Below are 14,799 nucleotides of genomic sequence, written 5' to 3' on the forward strand. Positions count from 1 at the left end.
GAGCTTCCAGCTAGAATTTGAGAACACAGGAAGTAATTGGTATAATTTTGTCATCTTAATTTGTTAGTTGTGTATATAATAATTTCTTTGCCAATTCTTATTTTTTATGCACTGTATTTTGATGTAGCAGAAGCCATCTGACTTTGATTTGACTAACTCAAGTTGTAAGAGATAGTACCCATATATTGAACTTCTTTTTTCATGAAGAATGGATTTTTAGATGAATTTTTACAGTTTTTATTATGGTTGAGGTAGAAACAAACTATAAAATAGGTCTTCTTTGACATAATTTTCACATTACACAGATCTCTCTGGTCTTTCTTCTGATAAGTATCACAGGACTAATCTATACTTCATTGAGATCTAACAAGTAGACCTACTTCAATTAGCCTTTCTCATGTGCATTAATATTTTTAGAAAAACAATAAATGGTTTTCTTTTAAGCTGAAGAATAAATTAAATAACTTACATTCAGATCAGCCTTTATCCTAAGTAGTCTAAACTAATAAAGTTTTATTAAAGCAGTACTTTACTTATGATAAAATTCATTTTTAAATGTAGAGTTGTGACTTCTGACAGTTATGTAACCTACCACAATAAAACACAGAACATTTCTACTATTCCCCAAAAGTTCTGCTGTCCCCCTTTGTAATCTACCCTTGCCCCCACCTCCTACCCTAGCCTATATGACAACCACTGATCTATTTTCTGTCCTTATAATTTTGCCCTTTCCAGAACATAAATGTAAATGGAATCTTGGGTCTGACTCTTTTTTTTCCTACTCATCTGTATGTCTATCCTTTTGCCAATACTACAGTGTCATTATTTACTTCAGCTTTTTAGTATCTTCTATTGATTTTTTCCTGTGATGTGAAATGAATGCTTTCAGTTAGAGTTTATATTTCCTAATGTTTATCATTAGTATTTTTAAATTAAACTTTCTATTTTGAGATAACTGTAGATTCACATGCAGTTGGAAAATAATACAGAATTTCTCCCAGTGGCACTACCTTGCAAAATTGTAGTACAGAATCACAACCAGAATATTGACATTGATCTAGTCATGATAGAGAACATTTCTATTACTACAAGGATCCCTCCCTCATATTTCTCTTTGATCACCACAGCCACAAATCATAGATTGTTAAATTTATTTTCCTTCTTCAGGTTTTCAGTTTTCTGAAACAGATATGACTTGAAATCTGTATTGCCAGTGACAAAGTAACTTCCAAGTTTGAAAGTCTTATTCAGCTTTATTGGTTGAATTGAAAAACAGTACTGTGACTCAAAATAAATTTAACACATAAAATGTTTATAAACATCAGTTTTTAATAAAAATACCTAGTACACCTAATAGTTTAGTGTTTTTTCTTATCAGCTGAGATTTGACTTGGGTGCATATGATAGAAAGAATTTTAATGGCATAAGGAAATAAAAATTTTTCATGTAAAATTAAGTACCAGAGTTACAGTGGAGGGGTGGGATGCAAGTCCACAAAGTTGTCAGGAACGCAGGTTTTTTCCTGATTTCTGCTCCATCATTCTAAGGTTGTGACCATTGTTTTCATTGTTCAAGGTGGCAGCAAGAGAGAGGGAAGGCAAGAAGCTTGCTTCTCTTCCTATGTCCGTCCTTCACATTGCAGCCAATTTAAGTGTTCTATAATACGAAATGCTGGTGGAGTACCTGGGTGGCTCAGTCGGTTGGGTATCGGACTCTGATTTTGGCTCAGGTCATGATCTCAGGGTTGTGAGATTGAGCCCCAAGTCAGCTTGAGATTCTTTCCCTCTGCCCCTCCCTGCCTCGAGCTCACACTCACTCTTTCTCTCAAATAAATAAAATCTTTTAAAAAATAAATACTATATGTTGAAACGAAAGGTCACTTGCTGCTAAAACTGTAGTGACATTTTATTGTATTTAATGTTTACTTGTCTCTGATCTTCATATGTTGGTCTTGCCTTCTCATAAGGCTATCATGTCTTCTTACATGTTGGTGTCACTATGCCAGGCTAACATAAAGCTGAGCACACAAACACTTTAAATACCTGTTAATATGAATATACTAGTTGGAATTTTAAAGTATTTTGGTGAAGCTTTGATAAATTTGATTTATACTTCAGCCTAACTAACTCTTGTGGCTTTAAGATGATAATTTTGAATACTAAAGAGCTTAAATAGCATGCCGACAATATCCAGGTATTTGACACTTACTAGAAATATGTAGGATTTAACCCGTGTGTCTCATACCTAGGATTTTATTTCCAAAGATTTTCATTTGAACTATATTAATCTTTTAATAATAAATTTAACCTTTAATAAGAATATAATGATTTTTTTTTAAGTAGGCTCCACACCAGCAGGGCTTGAACTCAACGCAGGGCTTAAACTCAAGACCGAGCTGAGATCAAGAGTCTGTCTGACTCTTAACCCACTGAGACGCCCCCCAGGCACCCCAAGAATCTGATGGTTCTTATTATCTTAATGATATTCAGGTTTACAATAGGTCAAATGCCAATTGGAAAAATAAGACCTGATTCTCTGGTCCATAAAGAGTCTCAGAACAGTTCAAAATGAAACATTCTTTGAACTACTCTATCAGTATGTCTAAAAAGTGAGCAGTTAACAAAGCAACATTTTCTGATCTCTTCTTCCCACTGATGAGTAATCAACACAATTCAGTCTTCTTGTTTGAAATAGCAGACTTGTTGAGTGGTCTACTTTCCTCCACTTAAATTAAGTATCACATAACCACCTTAATTTGAGGGTTTTTTTTTAAACTCTGAACTTCAAATTAAGCATATATACTCTGTTTCTACCTATAAAGTTGAAGTAAGTATCCAAGCATAGCATTTTAAAATAAATGTTCTTGACACCTGTATTACAAAATAAAGGTTAATGAGGCAGCACAGGGGAACAGGTATAAAGTATGCCTATTCCATTTTTAGAGACCCAAACAGAGACAGTCCCTTATGTCAAGTGAGTCTCCCCAAGTTTCTAGTCTTCTCTCCTTCTGCTGTTGACTGTTTGTCTTCTACTCCAAGTGCCTACTCTGCATATGTTTCAATTGTAGAATGTTTTATAATTTTGCTTTAATGAATTTGTTATTTTGAGATATAAATTGAACTATGACTGTTAAAACAAATTACTTTTAAAACAAAACCAACTTTTGGGGGGAAGAGGTATATACCACATATTCTTATAAAAGGCTATTTCCTTGTTTCGTTTGTCACTGTTACAACTTTATGGCTAACTTCTGCTGTGTCCTCATTCTGTGCTGACTGCTGTTCCACAGACTTGCTTTCACTCTTAAAAGTGTTTAAGTCATGGGGCGCCTGGGTGGCTCAGTTGTTAAGCGTCTGCCTTCAGCTCAGGTCATGATCCCAGGGTCCTGGGATCGAGCCCCGCATTGGGCTCCCTGCTCCATGGGAAGCCTGCTTCTCCCTCTCCCACTCCCCCTGCTTGTGTTCCTTCTCTCGCTGTCAAATAAATAAATAAATAAATCTTTAAAAAAAAAAAAAGTGTTTAAGTCATAAGCACTTTAGGAGCCTCTTGACTGCCTGGGCTTAAAGCTCTGAAATACCCTTGGGTCAATACAGTGTTTCTGTTCCCCCCCCCCCAACTCCAGTAATAGAGTGGAAGATTAGAAAATATATGGGCTTCAGAGTCAACACTAAAGTTTTGGCTGTATCATTACTGATTGTATGATCATGAGCAAATGATTTCACTTTTCTGACCCTAAATTTTCATCTTCTGGAAAATGTATAACTTGTGGAGTTGCTCTGAAGACAGAAACATGTTTAAATCATGTACTTATCTAGCATACAGGAACTCTAATTATAATAAGAATCCTCTTTTGATTGTCAGACTCCGCTCTGTCCTCAAATAATGGAGCATAACTTTAATTTAGGAAGTTTCTGTATCCTAAAAGACCCACTAGCTAGGTGTGGATTTGTGATTCTTTAACCTTTTTTACATTCCAATCTTCTTTGGACTCACTAGAACCAAGAAACTGTAGCAAATGGATTTGAAAGACATGGACTAAGCCTAATTAGAAATCTATTAGAAGATATTGACTTGACATCTTGAATAGTTAACTGAAGTTTAGCTTAGCACCAGCGAGAGGCCTGGCCTTGATTAGATTAGCAAGAAATGCTAAACCTGTGGTTTGTGCAAAGTTAATAACATTGCTAATAACTAGTATAATTTATATATAAAACATTTCCTACATTCTCAGCTATGTCTCAATACTGTACTGGTTTGCTTCTCCCTTATTCTGTCAGCGAATTGTATTTCTGTTATTTTTCTGTTGTTTTTAAATAAATTAGTTGTTGAATTATTGTAGTTCTGTGGGCTCTACTGGGGATCATAGACTGTTCCCTTCAGTAGACTGTCAAACCATTTTAGGTACCACGCTGATCATACCTGAGCCTGGAGCAGACCCATTTCTTTGTTTTTCCTTCGTGACTACCACCACCATCACAACTTAGGGCTATTCACCTGGGCTCTGCCAGTGAAAACCATTTCTTTGAAGAACCTTTTCATAAGTTCACTGAAGAGCTTCCTTCATCACCACAGGGAACTCGGTGCAAATCATCCCTGGATGATACCCAGGCCCTTCAAAAGTAGATCCATTTGAGGTGAAGGGGGTTAAGGGATACAAACTTCCAGTTATAAAAAAGTCACAGAAATGAAAAGTGCAGCATAGAAACTATTTTAGTCAGTAATGTTGTAATAGCATTGAATGGTGACAGATGGTGACTACACTTACCATGGTGAGCCCTGCATAATGTATAGAATCGTTTCATCACTATGTTATACACCTGAAACAAATATAACATTACATGTCAACTATACCTCAATAATACATTTTTTAAAGTGGGTCCATTTAATTGATTCCTTGCATATTTTTGTGCAGTTCAGGTCACTCAATTACAGAACCTTTTTATTATTAGGCTACATAATTGCCTAACATTTTTGATAGGATTTCCTGTAGTTGTTCTCTTTAGAAACACTGGTTTATTTCTGCCAACCAATGGTGAAAGTCAGCCTGCAGTTCTTTTTACACCATTTGCATTTGCTACCAATTTAGGCTTGATAATTGAGCCTTCTTAAGCTTTATTGTTAGAAAAAAAAAATTATTAAAAAAAAGTGGTAAAATCAACATAAGATTTGCCATTGTAATCATTTTTAGATGTATAATTTGGTGTCATTAAGTACATTCACAATGTTATGTAACCATCCCTACTATTTCTAGAACTTTTTCATCATTCCAAACAGAAACTCTGTACTCATTAAGCAATAACTCCCCATTTCTCCCTCCCTCCAGACCCTGGTAACCTTTATTCTACTTTCTGTCTCTATGAATTTTCCTATTCTAGATACTTCATATAAGTGGATTCATACAATATTTGTTATTTTTTGTTTGGCTTATTTCACTGAGCATAATGTTTTCAAGGTTCATCCATGTTGTAGCTTGTATCAGAATTTCATCCCTTTTTGTGGCTGCTCAGTATTCCACATTTTGTTTCTCCATTTACCTATTGGTAGACATTTGAGTTTTTTCCACCTTTTGGTTATTGTGAATAAAGCCCTTATGAACATTGGTATACAAGTATCTGCTGAGTTCCTGTTTTCAATTCTTTTGGGTTTATACTTAGAATTGTTGGGTCATATGATAATTCTGTGTTTAATTTTTTTTAGGAACCACCATATTGTTTTCACAGCAACTACACCATTTTATATATTCCCACCAGCAATGCACAAGGGTTCCATTTTCTCCATATCCTCACTAACACTCATTATTTTTCAATTTTTGTTCTTTTAATAATAGCCATCTTGGTATAAAGTGGTATCTCATTGCAGTTTTGATTAATCATGTGCTTATTGCCATTTGTATCTTTTTTGGAGAAGTGTCTGTTTAGGTCCTCTGCCTGTTTTTGAATCGAGTTGTTTGTTTTTTGTTGAGTTATAAGAGTTCTTTATATGTTCTGCCATGTCTTTGTCTGGTTTGTGTATCAGGCTAATGTTGGTGTTATAAAATGAGTTAAGTGTTATATCCTCTTCAATTTTTTGGAAGATTTTGAGAATTGGTATTAATTCTTAGAATGTTTGGTAGAATTTGCCAGTGAAGCTATCTGGTCCTGGGCTTTTCTTGTTGGAAAGTTTTTGATTACTCATTCAGTCTCCGTGCTACTTATAGATCTATTCAAATTTTCTATTTCTTCTTGGGTCAGTTTTGGTAATTTGTGTGTTTCTAAGAATGTGTCCATTTTATCTAAGCTATCCAGTTTGTCAGCATACAGTTGTCCATAATCTTTTCTTATAATCTTTTTTAGTTCCGGTAAAATCACTAGTAATGTCCCCACTTTTACTTCTCGTTTTAGTAATTTGAGTCCTCTCCCTTTGTTCTCAATTCTTTAAGAGCAGGTTGTAAAGGAGTCACATATGATACTTTTAATTGAACCTATATAACACTCAGAATGAGGGAAAATGAGCCAAGAAAGATGATGATTTGAGGGCTGGATTCACCTACATAGTCTACCTTTTGTTGGTTCTTAAATCTTGGGGTGCTGTAAAACCAATTGCTTTCTTCAATTTGGGTATAGTGCAAATATTTCCTAGCAGGAAATCCATGGTCCTGGTTTTTTCTGTGCCTAACAGCACTATTAGATATTTTAGAGTATACTAAAGATGTACTTCTAATGGAGAGTTAATAAGCACATGATAAAATGTACACTAATGAAAATATGTGCTATTATTTTATAAAAATTCACCAGCTTCCCAAAATGAGTCCGCTCTGAATATACTGTTTGTCTTTCTGGAATTGTATGATTCCCTTTATTTTGGCTGTAAGTGACAGAAATTAATTTTGAAAAAACAGGCAAAAGGGTCAGTTATCAGTTTATTGAATCAAAGGAAAGATTAAATAGCTAAACCTAAGATGAGCAAAGCACAGCTAAGTCTGAGGAAGAACAAGAGAATTGATTGCCTGTAATACCTTTGTCATCTCTCCTCTCTTCTCTCTCGTTGGCTTCATCTTCTCACTGCAGTTACATGCTTCTCATGGCAGGAAACATGGCTGCCAACAGGACTGATTTTTGCTTTCTAGACTTCAAATTTTAAAATCTTGGAAGAGGATTGGGGCACATGGGTGGCTTAGTTGGTTAAGTGTCCAACTCTTGATTTTGGCTCAGGTCATGATCTCATGGGTTGTGAGATCAAGCTCCATGTCAGACTTCATGCTCAGTGGGGAGTCTGCTTGAGATTCTCTCTCTCCTGTCCCTCTGAGCACCGCCCCCCCGCACACGTGTGCTCTCGCTCACTCTTCCTCTCTCTGAAAGTAAATAAATCTTTAAAAAAATAAAATAAAATCTTGGAAAAGATGTATTGGCTCAGCAAAAAGGTGCCCACCCAATATCAACTAACTCTGGCTAGGACCCTGTGGGAACATGACAGCTCTACTAGCAGCCATGTGGAGGGAGGTGGGGTATGGGAAGAATGAAGTTCCTAGGAGAATGGGGATGGTGACTAGATAGGCAATTTTATGAATGCCCACAATATATCAAAACGTGTTTATGGTACGTAGGATGACCAAATGAATGATAAATAGCTAATTGTCTAATCTTGAACCACTTTTTCTCAGAGAAAAGGGATTTACCCCATTGGTAATTGTAGGTGTATATATACGTAAGATATTCTTAGTTAATAAAACCTCCCCCTGGATTGCCTAAGAGTTGTTTTCTCTTCCCCTCTTCTCTTCTCTGCCCCCAAGATCCTGGCAACCGATTATCCACTTTCTGTCTATGGATTTGCCTATTCTGAATATTCCCTATGAATGGAATCGTATACTATGTGGCCTTTTATTTCTGGTTTATTTCATTTAGCATAATGTGTTCAAAGTTCATCTATACTTCATTTTAATTTTTGTGTTGAATAATATTCCATTGTAGATATACTACATTTTAATTATTGCAAATTGGCATAGTAAAAATGGGATAGAGAAATATTTCAGTTGTGGTGAATATGTCTGAAGTTGCAGCCCATAAAATCCAGATAGAGTGGGCAGAGGTTAAGGAACTCAAACTAGAGGCAATAAAGAAATGGGCAAAAGAAATGAACAGACATTTCTCCAAAGAAGACATCCAAATGGCCAAGAGACACATGAAAAAAATGCTCAACATCACTTGGCATCAGGGAAATCCAAATCAAAACCACAATGCAATACCACCTCACACCAGTCAGAATGTCTAAACTAACAAGTCAGGAAACAACAGATGTTGGTGAGGATGTGGAGAAAGGGGCACCCTCCTACACTGTTGGTGGGAATGCAAGCTGGTGCAGCCACTCTAGAAAACAGTATGAAGCTTCCTCAAAAAGTTGAAAATAGAGCTACCCTACGACCCAGCAATTACACTACTGGGTATTTACCCCAGAGATACAAATGTAGTGATCTGAAGAGGAACCTGCTCCCCAGTGTTTATAGCAGCAATGTCCACAATGGCCAAACTATGGAAAGAGCCCAGATCTCCATCGACAGATGAATGGATAAAGAAGAAGTGGTATATATATATACAATGGAATACTACTCAGCCATCAAAAAATGAAATCTTGCCATTTGCAGCAACATGGATGGAACTAGAGGGTATTATGCTAAGTGAAATAGGTCAATCAGAGAAAGACAATTATATGATCTCACTGATATGTGGAACCTAAGAAACAAAAGAGAGGATCATAGGGAAAGAGAGGAAAAAATAAAACAATAGGAAACCAGAAAGGGAGACAAACCATAAGAGACTCTTAACTATAGGAAACAAACTGAGGGTTGCTAGAGGGGAGGGGGGTAGGGGGATGGGGTAACTGGGTGATGGACGTTAAGAAGGGCATGTGATGTAATGAGCACTGGATATTATATAAGACTGGTGAATCACAGACCTGTACCTCTGAAACCAATAATACATTATATGTTAATTTAAAAAAATAGAGGCAATAGAACTAGTGAATAGGAAATTTTATAGAGATCAAAAATGCCAACAAAAGCTACAGTGAGAATAAAAAAGGTTATGATCAGGAAAATTTCAGAATTTAAAATGTTGGATGCTTTGAAAAACTACAAGATCCAGTCTGTATAATGACATATTATGCCAGTATTTGATTTTCTAAGCAGTAACTTTAGTTAAGAATATAATTGCTGGGGCGCCTGGGTGGCTCAGTCGGTTAAGCGACTGCCTTCAGCTCAGGTCATGATCCTGGAGTCCCTGGATCGAGTCCCGCATCAGATTCCCTGCTCAGCGGGGAGTCTGCTTCTCCCTCTGATCCTCCCCCTCTCATGCTCTCTGTCTCCCATTCTCTCTCTCAGATAAATAAATAAAAAATCTTAAAAATATATATATATATAATTGCTGGGACACCTACGTGGCTCAGTCAGTCGAGTTTCTGCCTTCAGCTCAGGTCATGATCCCAGGGGCTAGGATCAAGTCCCATATCGGGCTCCTTGCTCAACAAGGAGCCTGCTTCTCCCTCTTCCTGCCTGCCTCTCTCTCTCTCTCTCTCTGACAAATAAATAATAAAATAAAATCTTAAAAAAAAAAAGGAATATAATTGCTAAGAATCTCGATAAATTGACCTTTGTATTATTTTTTTTTTAATGTTTTATTTATTTATTCATGAGAGTCAGAGAGAGAGAGAGAGAGAGGCAGAGGCAGAGGGAGAAGCAGGCTCCCCGCCTAGCAGAGAGCCCGATGCGGGACTCGATCCCAGGACCCCGGGATCATGACCTGAGCCGAAGGCAGACGCTTAACCATCTGAGCCACCCAGGCGCCCAACCTTTGTATTATTTTAAATTGTAGCTAACCTTTGCTTAAATTTGATGTTACAGATTTTCTATTAATTTGGTTACATCAATGAGTCATAGTTTCTACAAAATAAAATATCTTTTCAGTTCAGAATAATTAGATTGTTCTGAAATGCTTGATTATAAATATCAAATAATTTGCGTTTTTCAATGTATCATTTTCTTTCAGGTTACAGTGTAGGATTTTGGAAGTTCTCCCTCCATCACATCAAAATGGCTTTGCTAATGGACATGTCAGCAATGTCGATGGAGAAACTATTATCATCAGTGATAGTGATGATTCAGAAACACAAAACAGTTCCTTTCAAAATGGGTAAGTGATTTTTATTAATTTTTAAAATGTATATCAGATTGGCTAATGATACCCTATTGAAATAATTTTCTCTTTAATCCTTCCCTTTTTCCTTTGTAATCATAGAGTGTAAAATCCATCTAAGTGATGTGGTTCAACAACACGTGTTTAGAATTTGCAAAATTGAAAGTACCTAGTTAACTCTAGTCAGCTGCGTAGGAGCAATTGAAGTTCACCTCATTCAGTTACACTTAAACATTCCAATTTGGTTTACTTGGGAAAATTAATTCTGTACTTTAATTATTATACTTAATCACTTTATGGTGCATATGGTAGAGAAACTAACCTTCTGCAATTCAGTCAGTTGACAGCCTGGGTCAGCTGAGTGCTCCTGGAGAAAAATCACACAAACCCATGTAGATTGGCATTGTCTCCAGGTAAATTTAAAATCTCAGCTAAGTCTTCAACTGATTAAAAGTCTTCTTACATGCTTTAGCTCCACTCTGTCTGTTCTCCACAACTCTCTAAATCTTTATTGCTCCATTCTGTTCCCTCTCTGCCTTTTCGGCATCTCAAAATTAAAAATGCTTTTTCCAGTCTGTCTTGTGCCTTTTTCTTCCCTGTTGTCAGTGAACAGTACCATAATATTCTAATCAGAAACCTAACCTGAGGCTGCTCTTTTTTTTTTTTGAGCATAGTTGGCACACAGTGTTATATTAGTTTCAGATTTAAAACATAGCAATTCAGGGTTCCTGGTTGGCTCAGTGTGTAGAGCATATGACTCTTGATCTCAGGGTCGTGAGTTCAAGCCCCACATTGGGTGTAAAGCTTACTTTAAAAAAAAAAAAAGACATAGTGATTCAACATCTCTCTATACTTAATGCTATACAACGTAGTGATTCAGTACCTCTCTCTGTACTTACGCTCACCACAAGTATAGATATCATCTGTCACCCTACAGTGCTATCACAGTACCATTGATTATATTCCCTATGCTGTGCTTTGTAGTCCTGTTACTTATTCATTCCATAGCCGGAAGGCTGTATCTTCCACTCCCCTTCACCCATTTTGCCCATCTGCCCCCCTCACCCCCCACGACCATCAATTTGTTCTCCGTGCTTAGGTCTGATTCTGCTTTTTGTTTATTTATTCATTCGTTTTTTAGATTCCACATACAAGTGAAATCATATGGTGTTTGTCCTACCCATGTTGTCACAAATGGCAAGATCTCATCTTTTTTATGGCTGCCTAAATTCCAGTGTGTGTGTGTGTGTGTGTGTGTCTTTACTCATTCAATGGAATAAATTGAGTTGCTATTGATGGACACTTGGGTTGCTTCCATATCTTGGCAATCGTAAATAATGCTGCAATAAACATAGGGGTGCAGTGCATATATCTTTGTTAATTTACGTTTTTGTTTCCTTTGGGCAGATATCCAATACAGGAATTATTAGATCATATGGTATTTCTGTTTTTAATTTTTTGAGGAACCTCCATACTGTTTTCCACAGTGGCTGTACCAGTTAACGTTCTTATCAATAGTGCACAAGAATTCTTTTTTCTCCACATCCTCACCAACACTTATTTCTTAACCTTTTTTATTTTTGCCATCCTGATAGGTACATTTCCCTGTTTATTAGTGATGTTAAGGATTTTTTTTTTTAAGTAGGCTCCATGCCCAATGTGGAGCCCAATGTGGGGCTTGAACTCATGACCATGAGATCAAGACCTGAGCTGAGATCAAGAGTCAGACTGCTTAACCAACTGAGCCACACAGGAGCCCCCAGATGTTGAGCATTTTTTTTTAAAGAATTATTTATTTTTAGAGAGAGTGTGCGTGCACGAATGGGGGAGGGACAAAGAAAGAGGTGAGAGAGTCTCAAGCAAACTCCCTGCCAAGCAGGGAGCCTGACTCAGGGCTTGATCTCAATACCCATGAGATCATGACCTGAGCCAAGATCAAGAGTTGGACACCCAGGTACCCCTTGAGCATTTTTTAATGTGTCTGTTTGCCATTTATGTGTATGTGTTCTTTTGAAAAATTTCTGTTCGGGTCCTCTGCCCATTTTTAATTGGATTATTTGGAGTTTTTTGGCGTTGAATTATATTGGTTCTTTATAAATTATGGATATTAACTCCCTGAGGCCACTCTTAACTACTTCCTTTATGTTCTTTGCAGCTGAAATATCAATAACCATCAAATTCTGTCCTTCAGAACCTTGTAATTCAACTTCTAACTTGAACTATTGTATCCATAACTAGCATTTGAGCATTTGCTGTCCGAGCATTGTGCTAATTAGTCACTTCTGGAAGAGTGTTGTTATCTTTATTTAACAAGAAGAACCTGAGCCTTAGAAATGTTAATTGGGGGGCTTGTGGTCCCTCTCTCGCTGTGTCTGTCTCTGTCAAATAAATAAATAAAATCTTTTTTTAAAAAAAAAGAAATGTTAATTGGTATTGCACAAGGTCATCTAGCTAGTACACCAAAAATGATTTTTAGGTGAGTGAATGAAGCATGACATGGTCCTATGTATTAAGTCTTTTGATACATCTCATTTGGATCATATGGTATTTCTATTTTTAATTTTTTGAGGGACCTCCATACTGTTTTCCACAGTATGATATATCTCATTTTTTTCTTGAGTTGCTACTTTATTAAGCAGAAAAAGAAATTTATAGGTCTTTTGTTTGTGTCCCTCATTGAATATAGGGTTTATGATGCAAAATTATTGAGTATTAGCAGCTCTGACAGTAGTTCATGTGTTTTGTTTGGAGTGTATGAAGGATTATATCCCTTAAATGGAGTTAATTATATATGAGTCTTGAAGGGTTAAATATAGATTTGTATACGAGACATTATTTAAATTGATGTTTAAATATGGTAAGCACTGGGGTGTCTGGGTGGCTCAGTCGTTAAGCATCTGCCTTTGGCTCAGGTCATGATCCCAGGGTCCTGGGATCAAGCCCTACATCGGGCTCCTTGCTCAGCAGGAAGCCTGCTTCTCCCTCTTCCTCTCTCTTTCTCTGTCTCTCATGAATAAGTAAATAAAATCTTTTTAAAAAATAAATAAATATAGTAAGCATTTATTTTTCTATATTTTTTTCATTTTAAAGTGATTTACCATTTAAGGCTATTTTGTAGTAACTTTTTTTTTATTTTTAAAAGATTTTATTTATTTTGACAGAGAGAGGGACAGCAAGAGAGGGAACAGGGGGAGTAGGAGAGGGAGAAGCAGTCTTCCCACTGAGCAGAGAGCCCGATGTGGGGCTCAATTCCAGGACCCTGGGATCATGACCTGAGCCGAAGGCAGACGCTTAACGACTGAGGTGCCCCATAACTTTTTATTTTTTAAAGATTTTATTTATTTATCTGAGCCATCCAGGCACCCTTATTTTGTAGTAACTTTTAACCTAATCTTCTAATTCTTAGAGATGCTGTGAGGTGCTTTAGATGAGGAATGTCTAGACTCTTAGGTTCAGCACTCTATTATTCAGCTCATTAATGTCCTTTCTCTTCCTTTTAGATTTGAATATGAGCTACATGCATAGTTTGCTAGTTTGTTACCTTGAGTACAAATATGCCAATTAATTCATAATCCCAGTTAGTAATAGTAAGTATTTTATCTGTTATATGTGGCAATATAAATGTCCATCAGTTCCACTTCTGCCACTTACAACAAGCTTATCACAGAGTATTATTGAATTTGACCCATAATTTCCTGCCTAAATAGGTTGTGCTTTATTCCACGAATGTAAGTACTTGGGATAGACTCTTGGTATCGGAAAAGTGAGAAAGCTAATTAATTACTTTATTCACAGATATTGTAACCTGTTTATGATTCTCAAAGAATCTGAGCCTTCTCTATACATCAACATCATAAAATGCCTACTTGTTTGTAGAATGCTACTGTATCCTAATATACCAGGAAGAGTGAAACATAATCATCTTTGGACCTTTGTTCTGTTATTTCTATTAATTCCCTAACCTAAGTGAGTAAGAAATTTACTTCTTCTAGGTTGTTCCCTGACAACAAAACGTAATCTGGAGTTTCTCATGTTTCAGTAGGTGGATTGAAGGGATGAAAATGGAAGTTATTTATTGGGTATTTTCCATTAGTTGATCTGTATAACAGCACCCACATATATTCTCTTATTTATTTTATTCCTCAGAACCATTCTATAAGGGTAGGTGGTCATATTCTTTTATCACTGAGGAGAAATGGAAGTTCAGAGTTAGAAAAATTTTCCAGCATCACCTAGTTCATAATATCTGTGAGACATACTAAGGCAGCATATTTAGAATTAAGCCTAGGTGCTCAAAATGGTCACCAGCATTCCTGGGTTGGGGGGGCGTTAAAATATATATAATATAATATTTTCTGTTTTAACCCTTTTAAGTGTATAATTCAATGACATTAATTGCATTCACAGTGTCATACCACTATAACCACTATTCCCAAATAGTGTTTTGTTTGGAGTATATGAAGGATTATATCCCTTAAATATTTTCTTTACCCCAAATAGAAACTCTGTACCTGTTAGGTAATTATTCTACATTTTCCCCCCTCCATCTCTTGGTAACCTCTAATCTGCATTCTGTCTCTATGAATTTATGTACTCTAAGTATTTCATATAAGTGGAATCATACTGTATTTGTCCT

The 14,799-nt window shown here is 36.4% G+C and overlaps 1 protein-coding gene across 1 annotated transcript in view; it reads left to right on the forward strand.

Moving 5' to 3' along the window:
* LOC118002847 (bromodomain adjacent to zinc finger domain protein 1A) overlaps nt 1–14,799 on the forward strand; it is a 91,857-nt gene that overhangs the window by 23,380 nt on the left and 53,678 nt on the right. The window contains exon 4 of the mRNA XM_034993452.1: nt 10,017–10,160. Coding sequence (XP_034849343.1) covers nt 10,017–10,160 — 144 coding nt within the window. The remainder of the gene's footprint in view (nt 1–10,016; nt 10,161–14,799) is intronic.

The sequence above is a fragment of the Mirounga leonina genome, unplaced genomic scaffold (assembly GCF_011800145.1).
Source record: "Mirounga leonina isolate KUSES-001 unplaced genomic scaffold, KU_Mleo_1.0 Mir_83, whole genome shotgun sequence".
Lineage (NCBI taxonomy): Eukaryota > Metazoa > Chordata > Mammalia > Carnivora > Phocidae > Mirounga > Mirounga leonina.